Source organism: Peromyscus leucopus, chromosome X, assembly GCF_004664715.2.
Source record: "Peromyscus leucopus breed LL Stock chromosome X, UCI_PerLeu_2.1, whole genome shotgun sequence".
Taxonomy (NCBI): Eukaryota; Metazoa; Chordata; class Mammalia; order Rodentia; family Cricetidae; genus Peromyscus; species Peromyscus leucopus.
This window is the reverse complement of record NC_051083.1, coordinates 63582966-63605880: the sequence shown is the minus strand read 5'-3', so window position 1 is coordinate 63605880 and position 22915 is coordinate 63582966. Positions and strand designations below refer to the sequence as shown.

The 22915-nt window shown below is 40.8% G+C and overlaps 1 protein-coding gene across 2 annotated transcripts; it reads left to right on the top strand.

The window, feature by feature from the left end:
* Positions 1 to 275: 275 nt before the first annotated feature.
* Positions 276 to 21519, top strand: Rlim (ring finger protein, LIM domain interacting). Of its 2 annotated transcripts, none has more exons than XM_028891955.2 (5): positions 276 to 495; positions 2275 to 2331; positions 12189 to 12378; positions 13095 to 13178; positions 14657 to 21519. In XM_028891955.2, exons 3-5 carry the CDS (start codon positions 12213 to 12215, stop codon positions 16228 to 16230), a joined length of 1824 nt encoding a protein of 607 aa, XP_028747788.1. In that variant the 5' UTR covers positions 276 to 495; positions 2275 to 2331; positions 12189 to 12212; the 3' UTR covers positions 16231 to 21519. The 2 variants fall into 2 exon arrangements, with proteins under 2 accessions (XP_028747788.1, XP_028747787.1); XM_028891954.2 differs by having other exon boundaries at positions 2270 to 2331.
* Positions 21520 to 22915: the final 1396 nt, after the last annotated feature.

Here is a 22915-nt window from a genome sequence, read left to right as displayed (position 1 = left end):
CAGGCGGCCCGCCGGTGACGTCCTTGCAGTTTTCAAAATGGGAAAGCGAAGGTTCCCACAATTCTCAGAACGCGAATTTCTCGCCACAATTCAAAATGGCGAAGGAGGGTGGGGCCTGTCACATGGTGGGCGTCACAGCAGCATTTTTTCCCTCCCCGCCTCCCCGCCTCGTCGGCTAGTCTACCCCTCCTCTGCCCACGAAGCCTTTTCGAGGAATCGGCTGCCATTGGCTGGCTAGCAGTCTGGGCGTGGGCCTGTGAAGTCGGGACGCTGGGCCATCACTTCCTGTTGTGGGCAGTCGTTTCCTGTCAGTGCTAGGTAACAATGGGGAAGATAATGGCTGCTTGAGCTACGTCTTAGAACGGGCGCTGGGCTAGAGGCGGGTCTCTCTCAGAGGTTCGGAGGCGGGCTAGAGAGCCGCGGAGGCAGAGGCACGGCGGAGCCTGGGTGGCAGCGGCGGCGCCCCGCGAGTTCGCTCTTGGTCGGAAACCCCGAGTAAGTGAAGGCGCGGGCAGCCTGAGAAATGGGGTGTCGGGCTGGAGCAAGGCAGCGGCGCCACGGCTCTCAAAATGGCCCGAGTGGCCGGCTGCGGCCGAGACACCCAGCACGGCCTCCGGACCCGGGCTTGTGGCTGTGGGGGGCTCCGTGGCGTAGTCGCCGCTGCCATTTTAGCTGGGTGGTGTGTGGCGGCCGGTTCGTGGAAGAAGGGGAAGGAGGTGGGTAGGACTTCCTCTCCGTGGCCCCGGAGTCGCGGCCCGGTCCTCCCAAGCTCAGAAGGCCGGGGAGGCGACCCTGGACTTTGGGCCTCAGGCGTGAGAATCTAAGCGTCTCCAGTTCTTCTTCTTCCTCGGAGTTTCCCCCCTCGTCGCCCCGCGTTGCCGCTCGGGCTAGGGTTTGGGGAAGTCGGGTGGAGGTGCTGTAAGTCGGATGTTGGGAACTCTTGGGCCTTCAGATTTTCCCAGGGTTCGCAAAGCCCCATTTTGAACCTTTCGGGAGGGCATTACCAATTAGTTGCCCTCTGGGGCTACGATGTCAGTCTTTCCCGAGGATTCGGGACAAATTTGGTTTGCTTCCTTGCTGCTTTAGCCCTGGTGTATCCTTGGTCAGATATTACTAGAAGGATCCCTCCCCCAGCCTCCAAAATTTTTTTTTTAAAAAAAACGGAGGGAAAAGACGTTGGGGGTTGTTTTCCCTGGGTAAGTGTGGGAATTGAGCCAAATTATTTTCAAGTTAATATCCGTGTGATCCGCCAGCAGTCATACCCCTCCCCCACTCAAAAACCCCTAAGGGTCTCAGCTTCTGCGGGCGGTACCTGCCACGTACGCCATAGCTTAGTAACTAGTATTAACCGGTTGGGCTTCTGCTTCCTGAATACTCAGTCCCTTTTCCCCTTATGCTGATTAATTTCAAGATGGAGGAGACAGCCACGTTCTTTCCCTAGATAGTTTCACCATACTTATTCCACAGGTTAGTCGAGCAGTCTGAGACCTAGCAGACTAGTTATTAAGGTCATTTTTTTTTCTTTTTAGGGGCAAAAGGATTTATATCAGATTCTCATGCATCACTGGCAGGCCCCACAATTTTTTTTTTTTTTACTAGAAATCAGTTGCTTACATTTCTTGAATCATAATTAACCACAGTGCGTTTAGATGATTGAAGACAGGAAAAATAATGTAGTGCTAATCATTTCTTTGATTTTTCATAATTACAAAGTTACTCATCTTCCCATCAGATCAGAGTCGTCTGGAGAGGAGGCAGGCACAATTACAGGCCGGCCTTTTTCTCAAATCAATTTCTGAAATACAGGTTAACTATCTAGAAAAACCAACCCAAGCACCCCTTAAAGTAACTATTTTAGGGCAGTTCCTCTTACTGAAAAGGGTCACAAACATTCTTTAGCCTAGATGTCCTGATGTTTTTTATTACTGTAGTTTCTACCTTAGGCTAGTGTAGTGTACCAAATAAGTCCTAGAAAGTGACTCTTAGAATCTGAAAATAATTACTAGTCTGATAAGGAAAGGCTTGTTTTAAACAAGCTAATATTAAAAGGTAGATTGCCTCTTGGCCATTAAAGGAAATCTTTTTTATCTAACTCCTGGTTCCCTCTGACACTCTTGGTTCCCCAAATATCCTAATACTAACATTGAATTAATTTGGGTTATGATGCATGTAACCAAAATACATATGGTATGTGTTTTTAAGAATTTGTTTTATTTCAATGAAAGTGTGGATTCTATTACAGGAAGAATAATGAATTTTTTTCTTCTAGAGCAGAGTGAAGAAAACTAAATCCCAGTTTATTGGATTTGAGTACTATGTCATAACAGACAGGTAATTATTTTTTGTTTTGTCTCCTGATGATGTATTTGTAGACTGTAGTTACAAATATATGTTGTTATGTTCTACAATCCCTGTGTTTGAATGGGTTCTTCATGATGAGGGTGGGTGCTTTTTACTGTGAATTCCAAGGGCACCTGAAAGTCACCTATGCTTTAGCTGGGGGTTGTATTTTTAAAAGTAATCTAAAGTTAGCCAAACTTTTATAGCACTGAAAGGAAAAATTGGCTGATTTAAGACATTGGGGCCGGGCGGTGGTGGCACACGCCTTTAATCCCAACACTCGGGAGGCAGAGCCAGGCGGATCTCTGTGAGTTCGAGGCCAGCCTGGATTACCAGGTGAGTTCCGGGAAAGGCAAAGCTACACAGAGAAACCCTGTCTCGGAAAACCAAAAAAGAAATTGCTTTTAAATGTTCAGTGAATAACTAAGTGAAATCTCAATAGAATGTGAGTTATTTTGTCTGCCATTTTATTTTTTTCCCCCTTCAAGATTCAAGAAGCCATATTGGTATGTATTATTCTAATTGGAATTAATTCTGTCATTATTATTTCTGTCATAACATCACATTATTATTACCACATAAATTGCTTGCACTAACCAGGGCACTTAAAAGTAAGTGGAACATTATGAATAAGTACTTCTAAAACACAGTTGCAAACTTGGATTGTCCTAAGCAAATTCTGCTGGATAGTTAACTAGGCTACATTTATAAGTAACTTTTCTTGAAGGAGTGTGTGCTAGGCTCTGGATTTGGTGTGTATTATTTTGTAATCTTCACAATCAGACCTTCATGGAGATGTTAAATATTTTAAAGAGGAAACAGACTACCCTGAGAAAAGGTTGGGTGATTTGTTACAAATTAGTATGTGGTGGAGCCCACATTTGACACTGGAAGTCAGCAAATTTGAATGCCTGTTTGCCATCTAGTTACATACATCACGAAACTAGTGGAAATTGAAAGCGATGTATGTTATCCTGCATCAGAAACTGGCATTAGCTTGTAAAAATAGTTTGCCTCAGTGGAACAGGTGAGAGTTTTCCAGCAGCTATGCATTATTTGGGTGGTTTGTTACAGTTTATGTTTCAACTGTTACTGCTCTTGGTGTAAGTTGATAAATGTACTTTATAAATCAGGGTCTGTCGTGGTGACCCACATCTGGAATACTGGCATTTGGTGGGGTAAAGGGGCGCAGACATAGGAGGATCACCACAATTTGAGACTAGCTCACTGATTTAGACTGTGAGTTCTAGGCCAGCCAGTTCTACATAGTGAGACCTTGTCTCAAAATATATATATATAAAATCAGGACTCTTAAAGAAATAGCTCAATGAAATCTTTAGAAATATTAGGCCGCTATCTTTCAGTTGGTAAACATTGTAGTAAGGCTTTCAGTAAGAGCAGGTCAAGTGGAGCATTTACATTTATAGAATTGTGTTACTATACTTTTTCCATAGTCCTATAGGACTGGGAAAGAGAATACCCTCACTGACTAGCAGCCTGTTCTTTTGATTTACCATTGAGTGGGTAGCAAATAACAGTCCAAACTAGACCGATGAGGTGCTGCATTTTGGGGTTAGTGCCCAGGATGAGGACATTTTCTTTTTTTTTTTTTAATGTAAGTTTGCTACCTGTTCTTTTTTTTTAAATTTATTTATTTAATGTGCATTGGTGTTTTGCCTGCATGCATGTGTGAGGGTGTCAGATCCCCTGGAACTGGAGTTACAGACAGTTGTGAGCTGCCATGTGGGTGCTGGGAATTGAACCTGAGTCCTCTGGAAGAACAGCCAGTGTCCTTAACCTGAGCCATTTCTCCAGCCCTGACATTTTCTTTTGTAGGTGTAGTTCTTTGACTTTTTTGAGTAAGAGAGATTTCTAAATCCTCATGTCACACTTTATATAGTACTTTGAATCTTTGATAACCAACGCTAAGATAGTAATAGTTCCATGTCTGTTTTTTCTTTCATTTTTTTTTTCTAACTTTGAATAGGGACATTTCCTAGATGGTGTAAAGCAGTTCATATTTCCCCCTCTAAATAACTGAGATTTTTTTAAAGATGATGGATATATATGTTTTTGAACATAGGGTTTTCTATCTGAAAAAATGAATTGTCATTTTTGCTCTAGATTTTCTCATATTACAATGCTTTAACTTGAGATTTTAATGTCATTAATTATAACAGCACCGATATATGTGTGGGATAAATATCTGTAGTAGACAGCAGCATATTGTGTGTGTGTATGTGTGTTTAGGTAGGTTAAAGGTAATACCTGCACATCTACTGATTATACTGTCTTTGCAACTTGTGAGAGTCTAAGGGGATTTGAAGAGAATGGCTCTTTCTGAGTGGGGAGAGATGCTTGTGTTTAATGATAACCTAAGTACAGGTATAAAAGGTTCTTAGTGTATGGGTTAGACCAGGGTTAAAGGCCCACCCTCAGGATTTCTATGTGGGAACACTGGTTCAGGAAGGATTTAGTTGTCAGCATGTTTGATCTTAAAATCATTTTTCCTCAACTAAAATTAAGTGATCGATATAGGTGATAGGCCAGTCTTTTTTGGTTGTGTTTTATTTTTTATTTTTTCTGAGACAATGCCTCTTCTGTAGTTCAAGTTGCCCTGGAGTTAATTATATAGCAACCTCATGGAGATCCTCCTGTCTCCTCCAGGTATTTCAGAGAAAGTATTTATTTTATTTTATTTTGTTTTTTGATAAGAGGATTTTGTTGTGTAGCCCAAGCCAGCCTTGAACTCACGATCCTCCTTCCTCAGTCTTCCAACTGCTGTGGTTACAGGAGTGCTTCACAGTCTCAGCCTGATGGGAAATCTTAGGTCCTGAGATAGTACTGTAGTTACCGATTACTATCAACACTACTAATAATCAGAGAGTTTTGTGTTAATTGCTTTTTAAAATAAACGTAGAACTCTAGGGGATATTTTTTAAGTTCTTCAGAATAATAAAACAGCAGTTGAAAATTGAGTTTATAGAGAACAAATTCTGATTTAACAAGGTAGAACAATAATAAAGGAACATGGAATGGTTGGGCGAAGATTAAATTTCCTGTCTGAATTACTTGAGTGGGATGAAATGTCATCATAGTGGCTTCCCACTAACTTGATCTTATAAATTGGTAGCATAGCAGAGTTTTCTGTCATTTAATTTTTTTTTTTTTACAATATAGTCCTTAATACTCTTTCAATGCAATTGTTTTAGAGGCTTGTTGTTTTAATTGTGAACTGCATGTCAGACATGAAGGACATTCCTGAATCCCTTTTGGATTTTTCAGCTACCCTTTATAAGCGGTAAAGATAGGAAAGTGTAAGCGAAGCTAAGTGTCCATTACTATTCAGGTACTCTGTAAGCTCATTGCTGTGGTGTCTCAGTAGTGCTGAATGCACTCTATGTTCTACTAGTCTACTTCTGGAAATGTTTCAACAAATCATGTGGTTGATGAGCGCTATCTTCCCATAAATAAATGCAGTAAAACAACCCTGTCCTGTTTTTTATTAGATTATTTTATTTGTATAGTATTTTACCTGTATATGTGTGTGTATGCACACACACACACACACACACACACACACACACACACGCGCGCCGCCCCCCCCGCGCGCGCACATACGCGCACACATGCACACGCGCCCACACACATGCACACACGCGCGCGCACCATGTGTATGACCGTTGCTCATTTAGGCCAGGAGAGGATGTCAGACGGGGTCTCACTGTGTAGCCCTGTCTAGCCTAGAACTCAGGAGTTCTGCCTGCTGCCTCCTGAGCGCTGGAACTAAAGGTATGTTTCACCATGCCCAGTGCCCTGTTTTTTTTTTTTTTTTTTTTGGTTGTTTTTTGGGGGGGCAGGGAAATGCTTCATATTTTTAAAAGTGAGAGATGACAGAAAAGCACAGCTAAACTTCCATCCATTTATCTATTATAAATTTAATGAACTTTAAAATTCTACAAAGAAAAATTCTTAACATTTTTGGTATCTACATACATGATGGTACTTTTTATCCTGACTTCAAATCTAGTAGATCATTTGATTGAACTTTGTATATTATTTTTTGGTGGAACGGGGGTTTGAACGTAAGAGTCTTATGCATACCAGGCAAGTGTTCTACTACTAAGTTCTAGCACTAAGCCCCTTTTTACTTTTTCTTTTGTAAATTGAGATCACACACATCTCATGAAGTTGCCTAGGCTACCCTGAAACTAACTGTAGCATAGGTAGGCCTTGAACTTGTGATCCTCCTGCCTTAATCTTCTTATTAGCTAGGATTACAGACCTTTGCCACAGGCCTATCTTGTGCTTTAACTTTTTGTTTGTTTGTTTGTTTGATTTTTCAAGACAGGGTTTCTCTGTATAACAGAACCCTGACTGTCCTGGAACTTGATTTATAGGCCAGGCTACCTTGAACTCACAGAGATCCTCCTGCCTCTACCTCTGATTGCTGGGATTAAAGGTGTGCACCACCATCACCCAGTTGGTTTAACCTATTTTAACCATAGTGAGACAGAATTTCACTTTGTATCCCTGGCTGTCCTCAAACTCAGAGATCTGCCTGCCCTGAGTGCTGGGATTAAGACGCTCATCATCATACCTGGCTGTGGTTGAACGAACAGGCATTTTTTTTCTTTTGGTGTTAGTACTTTATTGACCAAAAAAAGTGGAAAAAAAAATAAATAGAATGCAGACTGAGCTGTGGGGCTGGCTCAGTGGTAGAGTGTTGCCTAATACGCACAGTCCATTCCCAGCACTGTTGAGAATTACAGAGCCAGCATGGTGACATGGGCCTAGGCTAGATAGTGAGCCCATGTCCTTCCAAAAGCAGATCAGAAAAGAGAACATCTGGCTATTTGTGCCAGTACAAGATGTTGGGCTAGGGGTATAACTCGGTGGAAGAGTGATTACCAATCTGTTTTGTTAATGGGCTTCATGATGTAATCCCAGCTACTTTGGAGGTTGAAGCAGGAAGTTAATAGTGAAAATGTCTCAAGGAGTGCTCAGTGTGGTAGGGTGCTTGTCTTGCATATTTAAGGCCCTAGGTTCAATCCTCAGCACCACAAAAAGGCTTTTTAGGTTTGAAAGTGTTTAGCCAAGGACTGGTATAAAAAGCCCATGGGATTCAGTAGGCATGCCCTTTGGGATTTAAGGATTGTATCATAAAGCACACAATCTGGGATTTACTGGGAGGCAGTAGTCATTTAGAGGGAAGTTGATTGACTTTGGAATCAATAGACCTGTATTTAATTGCTGACCATTTATTGTCCACAGGGCTTTGACAAATCACTGGACAGGGTTGTAGTTCTGGCTGTCCTGGATCTCGCTCTGTGGACCAGGCTGGCCTTGAACTCACAGAGATCCGCCTGCCTCTGCCTCTTGAGTGCTGGGACTAAAGGTGTGCGCCACCGCCATCTAGCTTATTGGTAGTTTTTTGAGTAAATAATTGTTTTAAAATGTCTGAAGCTAATCATATGTAAGAGTATATGATCTGTGTCATAAATAGTAAACCTTGAGAATAAGGTGATAGCTAAAGATCCTCTCTGGTGATGTGGAAGGTGCAGGGTGTGGAGGCCTTTTTGTCCCCTCTATTCACCTCAGGAAATCGGGTCTTCACACATACTAGGCAAGCACTCTGCCACTGAGCAAAATGCCCCAGCCCTTTTTTGCTGTTACTAGTTCAACTGGAAAAGATCACATTTCCTTCAATCATATATTCCCGAAGAACCATTTTTAACATTATTTTACTGACATTTTCATACTAAGGTAGAGAAAAGTCTGTATTTGGTTATTTGGATCATGGTTCCCTAACGTCTTAGCTTTTTAAAATGTTCTTTTTTCACTCCTCAAACAATAGAACTTGTGAGTTACATTTATTACCTTTATTAATTTTGTGCCACAGCTAGTACAAGACTCCTTAAAATGAGACCAGGGTTCATTGAGTATTTGAGAGTAAGATTGGTTTACCAGGCATTGAGAACACTGCTTGTATTCAGCATTTCCTTTTATTTCAAATGTAAGCAGTCACCTGAGGCTCTGGCACCTTCTTGCAGTCATAACTCTCCATGTGACTGCCCCTGAAGGACGGATGTGCCTTCCCAGGGCCGAAATCTCTTCACTTATTCCACTCTTAGCCAATACAGATTTAAAGCAGAAAGGTTGGAGAGTTGGGGCGGAAGTGGGGAATGAATCAAGTCAGATTTGGTTCTCCCCAAATTGACCCCAAAATAACTACAAGGAACAGACTTTTTGATGGAAGCCACTACTTTGGCAAACACTGTGTTCTGTTTAGCGAGGCCTTCCTAGTTTGCTTGCAGTTTTGGAGTAAAAGTATGTTACAGAAATACGTGGAGAGATTTCTCAGATGTGTATTGATGAGTGCAGGGGAAATGTAGAGCAGTGTGTCATTATGGAAGTAAAAGGAATTTGGAGCTGGTCTTGTTCTGTTTTGAGGCAGAGTCTCATATTATCCCCATAGACCTTGCCAAGAAAGTGGTAGAATTTTGTGTCATTGGAACATATAGCTCAATATTACCGTATTCCCAGGACAAGGGAGGAAATAACCTGTACCTAATGACATTGTGGTTCAGACAGTTTTTTGAATTGAGTCTGTTCTAACTTCTATATGATATGACTACAGGTTCAGGTAGTTTGCTTACTTTAAGGTGCTGATCACATCTCCATTTGGGGGCAGTCTTGTTATACTGTTGTGTTAAAAGGGAGACTTACTGGCTTCCCTGTTTTTAACAACTCTTGACACTATGCTTATATTCTCTTGTGTGTTATGGCTTGCTATTTGAAAATGCCTTTGTGCATGCATGTACTAGTCCAGCCCCCAGGCTTGGTTTCAATGGTTTTAATCTCTTAGCGATTCAGTTCCCAAGTGTACCTTTTAGTATGTTATTACTAGGAGGCTAGATAGAAGGTCCTCAGCTACACACCATAGGAATTTTATTTTGAGATTTGTTTTTTATGTGTATGGGTGTTTTTTACCTGCATGTATGTATGTGTACCAAGTGATTGCTTGGTGCCTGTGGAGGCCAAGAAAAGTGTCAGATCCCTTAGAGATCGAGTTACAGATGGTTGTGAGCTGTCATGTTGGGGCCCGGAACCAAATCTGGGTTCTCTACTGGATCAGTCAGCTCTCTCAGCCACTGAGCATTGCTCTAGTCCTGTGCGTGAAGTTGAAACTGAGAAAATTCACTTTGCACTTTTGGAACTGGAGCTGGAGCTCTTGGATAGCCTGTGACACCAGTGTTCCCTCCTGTTAAAGTGACTTTAAGTTTTGCATGTAAGCATTGATTGTCCTGTTATTCATTAAGAGACATTATCTACTAGTTACCAGCCAAACTGATTCCTCAAGCCATTTGTGTTTTGAAGGTAGTATGAGAGGTTGTTCTCATTAAGAAAAAAATGATCTTTGACCCGAGTCCTACAAATCACAATAAAATCTAACCATTGTTAAGCCTTCAAAATGCTGTATGTAAAGGCTAAGCCTGTGGCTCATATAAAGCAAGATTGCCATGAGTTTAAGGCCAGCATAAGCTCCAGGACCCTATCTTCAAAACAGAATCCCAGCACTCAGAAGGTAGAAGCAGACAAATCTCTAGTTTGAGGCCACATTGATCTACAAAGTAAGTTCTAGGCCAGTCAAGGCTACAAAGTGAAACCCTGTCTCTCTCTCTTTTTTTTTTTTGACAAAAAATTCATACAACTAAAGGTGATTACATTCACAAGAATGAGGTTTCCATTGACGCTATTGGTTCACTAAAATGGTGGATTCTAATATTTTTTTTCAAAGTACTTATTGAGGAAAATAAAATGGTTAACCAGAAGCTTTATAAACATCTTGCATTTTCATAAACCTTTGTAAATAGTCCCACCAGTTTTTTTTCCTCCCCCACCTATATTTTTATCATTTCATTTATAAGTCATCTTGGCAGGTCTGCTTTAGGTTGTGCTTGAATTAAGTGTTTACTCAACTTCTTTTAAAACACCTCCAATCTTACCATTCAGAAAGCTAGGCCAGGAAGATTGATACTTCAAGGCCAGCTTGGGCTATTTTTTTTTCCTTTTTTTTTTTTTTTTTTTTTGTTTTGTTTTGTTTTGAGACAGGGTTTCTCTGTGTAACAGTCCTGGCTGTCCTGGAACTCCCTTTGTGGACCAGGCTGGCCTCTTCCTTCCAAGTGCTGGGATTAAAGGTGAGTGCTACCACTGCCCAGCCAAGCAAGCCTACGCTGTATTTTCACCTGTTGTTTTTTGGAGACTATTCATGGGACTGGTTGTACAGTTAATTTATACTTGAATAATTAGCACTTGTCTAGGGAAAGAAACCCTTGAACATTGTTGTATTTGTTAACCCATCGCTAGCCGCTCTATTACTTGAATGGTCAATGACAGCCTGTCCTTGACGTTTTGTAGAACTGTATTAATCAAAAGGCTAATTAATACTAACAAGTTCATTTCCTTCGTACACATTTCTGCCCTGGAACAAAATTTCATTTCCTGTTGATAAAATGACTTTCTTCACACAGGAAAAAAACAAGCCATTTGGAAACTTAGTTAAATCCTTATTTTTATCTTTTTTTTATTGAAAATATTTTTCATATAATATATTGACCATGGTTTCCCCTCACCCAACTCCACCCACCCCCCACTTAGAAAATAAACAGACAATCAAAAAAACCCTCCCCCCTAGTCCCTTACTTAACCCTAACCTCTGGTTATATGGATTAAAACATGTCTGTCAAAGGCTTAAAAGATAACATCCACATATGAGAGAAGACACAATATTTTTCTTGGAGTCTGGGTTGTCTCACTCAGGATGGATTTTTCTAACTCTATCCATTGACCTGTAAATTCTATAATTTCATTTTTAACAGATGAATAATACTCTGGTATGTAAATTTTTATGACGTTCTAGATGAAATCCTTCACTCTGAGTTTTCTAATTTGCAGAGCATAGGTTTCCTGTAGTGGGAGTATTTTGACAATTATTTTAGTCTTAATTTTACACTCTTAGCACATTCATAATGCATGCCTAAGTGAGGCCTTGGTCATCTAATCTGGTGACTATTAGGTACCTTCTGCTGTACCTTTATGTCCAGTGTTCAGGTACACTTTTCACTTGCCACAGTGAGTGTGTACTTGTACGGTTTTTTTTAAAGTTCATGGGCTGACACAACATGCCATACTTGAAAGACTGTCAAGTTACAATTGCATTGAGGTAACTGGAAGTGCAGAGAGAGCAGCAGTGCAAAGCAGTGAGGGAACCATTTCCTGGCTGTCACGGTTGTTCAGTTCTGCCCTTACAACACAAGTGTGCATGGCTGTGCTCCAGTCAGACTATGAATGCCCAAGTGTGTATTTCATAGTTTTCATACATCACATTTTTTTAACGTGCAAGTAGCCATGTTTTGTGGCACACCTCTGTAAGCCCAGCACTCAAGAGGCTCAGGCAGGAGAGCTGAGTTTTGAGTGAACTGGACCACACAGATTGCCCTGACTGAAATAACTATAAAACCCAGGAGCTGGATATGTATCCTTATGATAGAGTGCATGCAGGCAAGGCCCTGGGTTCAGTTTGTAGCACTCAGTGTAAAAACCAGTTTTAGATTACAAAGAAAATAGAAACAGGCCACATTGCTGAATTTGGCCCAAGCATATAGTTTGCTAATTCCCTGACCTAGTCTTCCTAGTGTAACAGTGCTTTTCCAAAGTTTTCCTATTACATTTCATTTACTCGTTTTTCATAAATTCACCTTTATACCTGCATTCTCAATTTCCATGTAAATAAAACTATGGAATACATAGTGACATTGTTTTCAAGTTGGTCTTTCTCTTTTTAGATAATTTTCCACTTGTTCATCAAGATGGAGAACTCCGATTCTAACGATAAAGGAAATGATCAATCTGCAGCACAGCGCAGAAGTCAGATGGACCGATTGGATAGGGAAGAAGCTTTCTATCAATTTGTAAACAATCTGAGTGAAGAAGATTATAGACTTATGAGAGACAACAATTTGCTAGGCACCCCAGGTAAGCTACATCTAATGTAAGGTTTATATGTAAGTTGCTGGGTTTTTAAGAAATAGCTTATTTTACAATGTGTTTTTACTAGCTAGCCATGCATCCAGGTACAAAATAACTAATAGGATTTTAGTTTCTAGGACAGACTCATCTTATTTTGTCGTCTTTTATTCTCTGAATATGTCCCAACTGTAACCCTACAGAATTAGCTCTGGGTAAAACAGCAACTAGAACTCTGTCCTTACTTTCTTTCACCCAGATAAGGTCTCATTTGATCCTAGTTAGAACTCAGTCTACATCTTCTTCCTTCCCATTTCTGTTTCCACCAACCTGTGGATGGTTTCATTCATTTTCAAAGGTAAGGTTTTTACACTTGATCTTAGCCAAAAGGCCGAGAAGCGATTTCAAAGGTAAGGTTTTTAGCAAGACTAGCAAATCATAAATACCAGACTTGAATTAGAATGTCTTAGCTGCACTCGTGGCTCTGTTGTTACTTGATGTGCTTTCTGGCAAGTCAATTTAAAGTTCAGATAACAAAGCCAGACAAGACCTGGTGGCATGGGCCTGTAATCCTAGCTGCACAGGAGGCTGAGGCAGGAGGAGGTTGTTGAGTTTGAAGCCAGCCTGAATGGACCCTTCTTAAAAGAATCATGAGGGTGGAAAAAAGACAGAAACCGACTTGCTGATTTTCATTTGTAATTTGGCAAACATTGTTCACCTTCCAGGAGAAAGTACTGAGGAGGAGTTGCTCAGAAGACTACAACAAATTAAAGAGGGCCCACCACCACAGAACTCAGATGAAAATAGAGGTATATTTTGCTTTGGGAGGAGGGTAGTGGATGGAATGATAAGAACTTCATAATAGTAAATGTCGCCAGAGATTATCCTGAAATGCCACAAATTAATTTGGTGATAAGTAACTAACTGTTCATAAAAAGAGAAGTGGCGTTTTCTTGCTATTTGGTGAGAATGTCAGCATGCTGTATTATTCTGCCTCACCTTTAGATTGTTTGTGTTAATTGGGCCACAGTGAGAAGTAGTCTATTTAAATGAGGTTCCCCCCCCTTGGCTTTCCACAGCCACTGAAATTTCCTGCTACTTAGTTCCTTGTTTATAAATGTGGCTTCATCAGCAAAAAAGAAATGCTGCTTTGTCTGCCCTAGTGCCTTTCACTGGGTGTAAATTTGTCCCCCTGGGGTATTAGCAATGACTAGAGACTGGTTGACACCACTGATGAGGGTTTGCTGTTAGGATCTAGCAGGCAGAGAGAGGGCAGGTATACTGCCAACCAGCCTGATACCCTACAATGCACAGCACCGTTCCCAGCCTGAATTGGTTCAGAGCGTCAGTGCTGCTGCTAAGCAAGCTGGCTCTAACCTCGAGCCTGGTGCTCCTCTGCACAGGAAATAGGGATTGGCTGGAACCTAGGAGCTGTGTTGGTAGATGAGTTTGTGAACCTACTGTTGGGTATGCTGTTATGTTCAGGCTGTCATTTGATACAGGCTTCATTGTCATGGTAGTTTAAGATCTTGATATTGACAAATCTTCAAGTAATTATAAACCATTAACCTTGTTTATGTTTTTGCTATGGCTACAAAATTCTTATATTTTAAAGCAACTTTATATTATCAAAGATACTTATTTAAGCCAGGCCCCTAGATGAAGTAATAGAGACTGAGAATTTGGTAGAAATATAATCGGAACCAAAATACCAACACTAACCCACAGCTAGCGGTTATGTGGTTGGATTTTGTTTAGACAGTGGACTAGGAAAAACATGTCGCCTTCTCAGTCTCACAGCTCCTTCTAGAGCAGCAGTTCTCAACCTTCCTAATGCTGTGACCCTTTAATACAGTTCCTCATGGTGTGCTGACTCCAACCATACAATGTTTTCATTGCTACTCCGTAACTGCAATTTTGCTACTGTTATAAATTGTAATGTGAATAGCTGATATGCAGGACATCTGAAACAGGCATTCACCCCCCCTCCAAAGGGGTCAAGACCCACAAGTTGAGAACCACCATTAACCATTACAGGCTCTCATGAAATAGTGGAAACAACTTCCAGATCTCCTAAGAAAATAAAGTTCTATTACTCTTAGCTTTCTCTTTTCAAACACCTAATTTTTTTTTTTGCTTTTTACTTAGAGATCAGTGTTACATACAGTATAAGACCTGTAAATGTAAAATTTGTTCAGAATTGCAGAATTCTTCAATGTTATTTATATCATTGTCCTGACTTTTGTAGTTCCTTTCTCTCCCTCTCCTCCTTCTTTGTTTTAAACAGGTGGAGATTCTTCAGATGATATGTCCAACGGTGACTCTATAATAGATTGGCTTAACTCTGTCAGACAGACCGGCAATACCACAAGAAGTGGCCAGAGAGGAAATCAGTCCTGGAGAGCAGTGAGCCGGACTAATCCAAACAGTGGCGATTTCAGATTCAGTCTAGAGATAAATGTTAACCGTAATAATGGAAGCCAAACCCCAGAGAATGAAAATGAACCATCTGCTAGACGTCTTAGTGTAGAAAACATGGAAAACAGCAGCCAAAGGCAAATAGAAAGTCCAGCATCTGAGGCATCATCTGCCAGATCATCTAGGTCAGAACGCAATTTAACTGAAGCATTCATAGAAGTGCCGTCCACCAGAGGTCAGAGGAGGGCAAGAAGCCGGAGCCCAGAACACCGAAGAACCAGAGCTAGAGCTGAAAGAAGTAGGTCACCTCTGCACCCAACAAGTGAAATTCCACGAAGAGCTCATCATAGTATCTCATCTCAGACTTTTGAGCACCCTTTGGTAAATGAGACTGAGGGAAGTTCTAGAACCCGTCACCATGTGACCCTGAGACAGCAGATAACTGGACCCGAGTTGCTAGGTAGAGGTCTTTTTGCAGCTTCTGGGTCAAGAAATGCCGTTCAAGGGACAAGTTCTTCAGACACAGGTACCAATGGTGAATCTGCAGGATCTGGTCAAAGACCTCCGACCATAGTCCTTGATCTTCAAGTGAGAAGAGTTCGTCCAGGAGAATACCGGCAGAGAGATAGCATAGCTAGCAGAACTCGGTCAAGGTCTCAGACACCAAACAACACAGTCACTTACGAAAGCGAACGTGGAGGTTTTAGGCGCACCTTTTCCCGTTCTGAGCGTGCAGGTGTGAGAACCTATGTCAGTACTATCAGGATTCCCATTCGCAGAATCTTAAATACCGGTCTAAGTGAGACGACATCTGTTGCGATTCAAACCATGTTAAGGCAGATAATGACAGGTTTTGGTGAGCTAAGCTACTTTATGTACAGTGACAGTGACTCAGAGCCTAGTGCCTCAGTCTCCAGTCGAAATTCGGAGAGAGGAGAGTCACGGAATGGGAGAGGGAGCTCTGGCGGTAACAGCTCTGGTTCCGGCTCCAGCTCTAGCCCTAGCCCCAGTTCCAGTGGTGAAGGTTCAGAAAGTAGCTCAGAGATGTTTGAAGGCAGTAATGAAGGAGGCTCCTCCGGCCCAGCAGGTGCCAGGAGAGATGGTCGACATAGGGCCCCAGTTGCATTTGATGAAAGTGGTTCTTTGCCATTCCTTAGTCTGGCTCAGTTTTTCCTCTTAAATGAGGATGACGACGACCAACCTAGAGGACTCACCAAAGAACAGATCGATAACTTGGCAATGAGAAGTTTTGGTGAAAATGATGCATTGAAAACATGTAGTGTTTGCATTACAGAATACACAGAAGGCAACAAACTTCGTAAACTACCTTGCTCCCACGAGTACCACGTCCACTGCATCGACCGTTGGTTATCGGAGAATTCCACCTGTCCCATTTGTCGCAGGGCAGTCTTGTCTTCTGGAAACAGAGAAAGTGTTGTGTAATAAGAACAGAACTCTGAGCTGTGTAGCTGGAATAGTGATGGGCAAACAAATTACTTGCTTTATGTCCACTTTGTTGAGTGGTGCTTAAATATAAAGTCATAACCTGAACCTGAGTCATTGCTTTCTGAGGGACTCATGTCTTTAGTTTCTCTTTCAGGATGAAAACAATATTTCAAAAGCAATGTTTTAGGACTTAAATGTTTGATTTCGGTACCAGATAATTGCTAACCTGTTACTGATAATTTACCCACATCCACTTGTCATTTTTCCCTTTGTTATCTTAAGGTCTGCCTTAGCAGTGGCTCCTTTCTCTACATGTTGACCTCTTTTTAAAGTTTCCCAGGCCATAAGAGAGGCATGAAGAAAATTCCCACTCAAGACTTAAGTTCCATTATGTGTTTTGTAAGTGATTAATTAAAACAATACCATTCCCAGTTATTGACACCAATTCAGTCACATTCTGAATATTGTTTGTTCACCTTCCAGAGTAGGTGATGATGGACATACCAGTGTAAATAACACTAAACAGTTAGGATCTTCTAAGTGTATTAACTGTCCTAAGCCCATCACTGTGGCACACAATAGAGTGAACTTATAGTTTAATTGAGATATTTATCTTGTGGAAATATTAAAAAAAAGCCTATGCTTGTGTAAGTGAAAAAAATCACATTCATTTGTTTAAAAATGTAAAGCTATTTTGTAGAGGCTCAGTACTTTTCCAATGCACTCTTGTATTAATGCATTCAAAATTGTAAAGTACCATGCTTAGAAATGAGAACTGCTTTTTGTGAGCCAGCATAGTATAACAAACACACCAAACAAAGTACGAAGCTGCTTTTGTAAGTGTGTAGATGTCAAGAGCAGAACATATCTATATTTAATGTATTTGTGAACAGCTACTGTGACATGAAAAGGAAAGGACCATGCAGAATCAAACTGCTTTAGAGACCGATGAAGGTCGTGCATTTTAACTTGGATTTAGGCAGGAAATGATAGATGAGGGTAAAGAAAAAAGCTCTGAAGAGTGGAACATTTTCATGATGACAGTAATACAGACATGAACTGCTTTCACATGGTGACAGCCACAGCAGCTTGACCCAGAATTCTACTTAAATAGATGAAGCCGATCAGTGAATTTGGCAGAGCTGTCTTTGGTTTCAGAAAACGAACCACTGCCACCTAGCACAAGTTCAATTGATGTTTTTACAATCTGCTTCTCAAAAAAAGGAAAGGTGGCGGAAAGAGAGAGACTTCTAAACCAATTTTAAAGTAAGGATTTCAGTTGGTACGGATGGGTGTGCTATTGGAAAAATCTCGGATTTGCTTGTTTTCGAGATTTATTATGCAAGGTACTAGTGCACACTTGTCAATATTTCATTGATGTATCTAGCAGATCTAACATGCCACCTTTAAAGACCTATTCATAAATTGAGAGATTTTTATTGACAGTGAGGCATGTTGGGTTATTTGAAATTCAGATCTAGTTGTGTTGCCCATATTTGAAGATGAGATGGCTGCGTCACATCTATGGACACGCACTTTATTGTATTTTAGTGGTAAGAATAGATTGTGATAACCCCAGTACTCTTGCCTGGGTTTTCTTTTGAGACTGATTGGGGTTAAGATTAGTCTTGCTGTTTCTCTGGGGAAAGCTGCCAGGCCAGAAGAGAAGCTGGATGCAGTAGGCACATCCCTGGCATTTAACCAAATGAGCTAACTACCCAGATTAGTCCAGGACTTTAGAAAATGTTTTACCCAAATCTGCCTTAGGAATTACCTGCTTACTCTCACTGATATCACCTTAGCAGTAAAGATTATTTCAAAGTTCATTCTTTCATGTTTTCCTCTGGCTTTCAATCTTACCTAAGTATCAAAGAAACTCAATTGTAAATATGGTAGTTGTTTACAAAGGATATGTACTGCTCTTGCAAGGAAGTAATGTCCAAACAAAGCTTCACTTATTTTTTTTAATATAAGCAGATTTCACTGTTTATGGCGCTTATGTAATACATTTTTATCTTTTTAAAAGAATTGTCCATGTAAAAGTCAGGATTCATTTATATTTGTGAGCCTCCTTGTCACCTTTCTGTGGTTTTCAGATCTGCAGGATAGTCCTGATTAACTAAAAACAAATCCATTTTCCTCTTGGTAAAATGTTCCATGTTAGAGATGTTCATTTTATATAGCTCAAAAACAACTGCAGCACATTCTAAACATAAACTTACTGACAACAGGTACCTCCCTGACCTCCTCAAACTCATTACTCGTTTGTGAAGTCCTGAAGTCAGAGGTAACTCAAGCAGGATGCTGTTTATGAATGTAGATGCTGAAGCTATTCCGAAACACTGGAAATCAGTTTTTCCATTTCTAGCCTTCAGTATGCACATGTTTGGCGTGCATGTGGACCCTTTCAAATAGCACTCATATCTGTTGGGTTGTGTAGAGAATGAATCCAAGTATTTTTAGTAGGCATTGCTTTTTTATTTTACAGAGTCCATGACTATTATATATTACTAATGTTGCAGATGTTCAAGATTCATATAGGTGTCAGGTATAGAGTAAAGAAAGAAGATCTTTTTCCTCACCAGTGTCCAAACACCTATTCTTGAGGGAACATTCTCTTGCAAAAGACTTTACATTTCATTTTGTATCTTTGCACTTTTTCTTTATTACAGAAAGGTTCTGTCTTTAAGACCTACTTTGAACTTCATGCAGTTAATGTTGGGAGATTACATTGTTCAAAGCATAGGGAAATTACTAAAGCCTGATTTTCCTTGACTATTTCAAATGTTTTTTTTTTAAGCCGCTTCCTAGTGTGAAGGTTTGTCGTGTTTTGTTTTATTCCACACAGCTTACAATGTTAAGATTTATTAGTGCAGAAAACAAAATTGAACAAGTTAAAAAATGGCAGGCTATTTGCGGTGACACTGAAGAGAGAGAGCTGTGGTGGGGATTCGAACATTTTCTCTGAAAAGAACATGTTAGCTGCACCTCTGTGTTAATGGAGGTGGCATTGGGAGAGGGAAGAGGCTCACATGCTAGCATTGGAACAGTTGATAATTGTCCAATTGATAAGGAAATGTTAGTGCCAGGAGATACTCAATCTTTAGGGCATGATGGTCAGAATCCATCCAAGGTAGGAAACTGGTTAGCTCTGTTACCTTAAACAATGGTTTGTTTTGTTTTGTTTTTCTCCTGGGAAAACTTCATTTCTGTGCCAAGTATTCTCTGCTTTTGTCCCTGTCTTATATTTTTTGAAGGGTTAGCATTTAGCACATTTTGTATTTAACCACCTGCTTCTATGGCTTTTAGTCAGTTCTCCAAATACCCACGTGATAAAGAGGTCAACATTACAAAATGACTGTTAAGGCCTTTTTTAACAGTTTGCTAGAATGCAGTGGCACCTTGGGGTTGACATTTTTCTTAACAGATAGGGGAAACTTTTTACTTCTTTTGTGAAAGGAAATAATTTGTAATCTGCCTTAGTTGATTTTTTGTTTGTTTGTTTTTCCTGACTGGCTTCCCTGTCACACGTTTTACCAGAAATATGCAGGACATGGAAGCCACGCTTGCAGAGCACTTAGGGTCCTGAGCCGGTTCTGATTGTTGCTTTCCAAAGTATTCTTTCTGTACCTTTGTAACATGTGGGGAAGGCACATGTGAAGGTGTCTGGTTTTCCCCTTTAGCAGTTCAGTATGTTTAATGCTCAGCAACAGTGTTGTGATTGAGTTCACTAGAAAATGGTTCTTTTCAAAAAACAATTTTTAAATGTACATTGATGTGTCATGCTTCACTTGGGGAGTTAAAGTGCAGGGTCTGAGTAAAGAGTATTTCTAAGTCACAGTTGAAGCAAATCAAAACAGCTGTGAGCTCCATGTCTGCCTTTAAATGTTTTAGTTTTCGAGGTTGGGGCTTGTGCTGTGTACTCTCAGCTGGTCTGGAACTCAGGCTAGCCACAAACTTGGGGCAGTCCTTGTGCCTCTGCCTCTTGAATGTTGGGAATACAGGCACTTGCCACCAAACCTAGCTCCAGATCTAGCTCAGCACTCTGAAATTAAGGATTCCTTTATCTTCACTGGAACATTTCTAAAATACTCTCCAACACTCCAGGAAGTAAGTGGTCCCCTGTAAGTCACCATAGTTTGTATCTAAAAGCCTACAGCTTAGATTAGAATTACTACCGGGAATTTTTTTCCTAAGTATCAGTTTTATGATTGTTTTCATGTCCATGTAGATGTCTGGATTCAACTCTCAGAACTGTGGTGAGATACTTGGGACTTTTTTGTTTTGGTATTTCGAGAGGGTCTTGTTTTGTAGCCCAGGCTGGCCTGGAATTAGTGATCCTGATTGCTGGGATTACAGGTATGTGTCACCCCACCCAGCAAGGATTTGTTTACTAAAGTCCTAGAGATGCGCAGTGAAACTGAACCCTATCATACCACTGTGCCTTGTTTCAAGGTTTTTCTCATTTCTCATCTTGAAGATTGTTTCCAGTTCCAATTTCTAGTCAAGCCAGCTGCCCAGCCTTAACTCTGTTCAGTGCCCTGTTACTAACATTTTTTAACAGATTGGTTTTTATATGTTTAAACTGTCCAGCATTTGGATTTTACCTCTTGATAGCTCCATTTGTTCCTGGTGCTGCTTTTAAAGGTATAGGGCCCTGTGAAGTGTCTGGTGGAGTAGGTACGCAGCTGGCCTGGTTATGGACCTATGTCTGTCTTCTCCCAGGAAAAGCTGCTTTGCTATAGATGTTTACTTGGGTTCCTGGAAAGAACTGGGCAGCAATCCTGGAAAGCTCTGTGAAGCCTATATGAAGCTGAAAGGATTTGAAAAGGGCAGCCTTTAAGTCTTTGAACATGCAGCACATGTGTGCATGCTGTGTAAAGACTAAAGTGATTGTCATAGCAGGGCTTCCTGACCTCTGGGAAATGTTTTCAGAAAGCAACAGTGGAACGCAAAGGGAAGTGAATTGGCTTGGCTTGCTTTGTCTGGTTTCTCATTTCCTTATCATTTAAATCGGAATGAAACACCCTTCTCCGGTATCTGATGCAGCAAACTCCTGGTTGGGAAGCCCTGTATTAAATTTTGAGAATGTACCCAACTTTTTTGTACAGTGCTTTACACCTGCTAAAATTTAACTTGTTTAATGCAGAACAAGACCTTGAAAGGTCATTCATTAAAACTGGTTTGATTATTAATAGCTATCTTTTAGGAAGAAGCTTTTTCCCTATGTACAATGTCATACTGCAGACTTAAAATATAGACTATCAATAAAATGCATGAAGTGATCATTTGTGCTTTTTCATCTTTGGGGTTTTAAAAGGTGGACGCTAATCAAAGTTCTGGTATCTTAAACCAGTCACCTAGGTGATTTTTAGAGTATTTGAAGTAGATGTTTCTGCTGTTTTTAACTTGACTGCTCCCTTGCTTGACCTCCCTGCACAGAATGGGTGTGGCTGTGTGCTTGTGCAGCTTCTACCCTCCGTCCAGTCTCCCAGCTCACATGGTTTACGTCCTTCATTCAGATGGCTCTTTCTAAGCAAATCATCACTCTGATAGGTGGGTAGAATTTCCCTTTTAGACACCCAAAACGGGTAGTGTTTGCTTAAAGTTTTCATTGTGTGTGGCACCTGCAGAGTCTCGACTGGTAATCAGACTCAGTTCCTCGGTATAGTTTTGATGCAGTAGGCCTTTGTTTCATTACTTTTCTAGGGTTTTTAGTGTGGTGATTCTATTTCTCAGAAACTCAGTGTTGAACCCAGGGCCTCAATGCATGCTAGGCAAGTACCCTACCTAGTACTCAGCTTGACTCCTCGGACGTTTTGTGTTTTTGTTTTAATGTTGAAACTGTCCCAGGCTGGTCTTGACTTGGGGGTTCTCCTGTCTCTCAGCCTCTAAGTAGCTTTGATTATAGACCTGCATTACCAGGTAGTCTTCAGAACTCATTATCATGAGCTATACACACACATACACACACACACACACACACACACACACACACACACACACACACGAGATTTTTTTTTTTTGACGAGGCTTATTTAGTTCTGATGTAACGTGGGTCAGCAGATAAGATAGGTCTGTGCATAGCCATAGGTCAACTTTTCAAACTTGGTGCCATTTGCATCCTACGCACTTTAATTACTTCTCAATCTAGAGTTCTACTGATCAGTATAGTAGTCACCACCTATTATAGATGTAGCAGTCATAGGCCATGCGATGAGAAGTGCAGCAATATCTCTTAGACTTCAGGACCCACTCCAGAAACAATGCTAAAGATACAGATGAGAGACGTGGTTCCTTCCTAATAGTTGAGGAAACTGGAAATTCAGGTGAGCTCTTGATCGTCCCCATATCCTTCACTCCATTCAAATACGTGAGTTCTCAGCTATGTATCTGAATGGTGATAGTTATGGTACATACATCTGTAAGGTTTGTTAGTATCTATTTACACACCTCCTACTGAAAAGCCTGCTTCCTGTTTATCTTGGTGCTTCAAATGTTGAATGAGACATGATCTTCAAGTCCTCTCCTCAACAGCCATTTACTTAGTCCAAACACCATTGAAACTATTATTTGGAAATGGCTTGTTTGCACTTGCCTTTAGAATGCATAGCACATACTTAAGTAGTAAATATCCATTGAGATAAAGGTGATTCTTGGAAACAGCCAAGATTAACCAGAA

Excerpts from the sequence above, each read along its gene's own strand:
- Rlim (XM_028891955.2), top strand. The coding sequence starts at position 12,213 with ATGGAGAACTCCGATTCTAACGATAAAGGAAATGATCAATCTGCAGCA. Across the intron at positions 12,379-13,094 it reads CAATTTGCTAGGCACCCCAG|GAGAAAGTACTGAGGAGGAG; the intron begins GTAAGCTACATC and ends TTCACCTTCCAG. Across the intron at positions 13,179-14,656 it reads GAACTCAGATGAAAATAGAG|GTGGAGATTCTTCAGATGAT; the intron begins GTATATTTTGCT and ends TGTTTTAAACAG.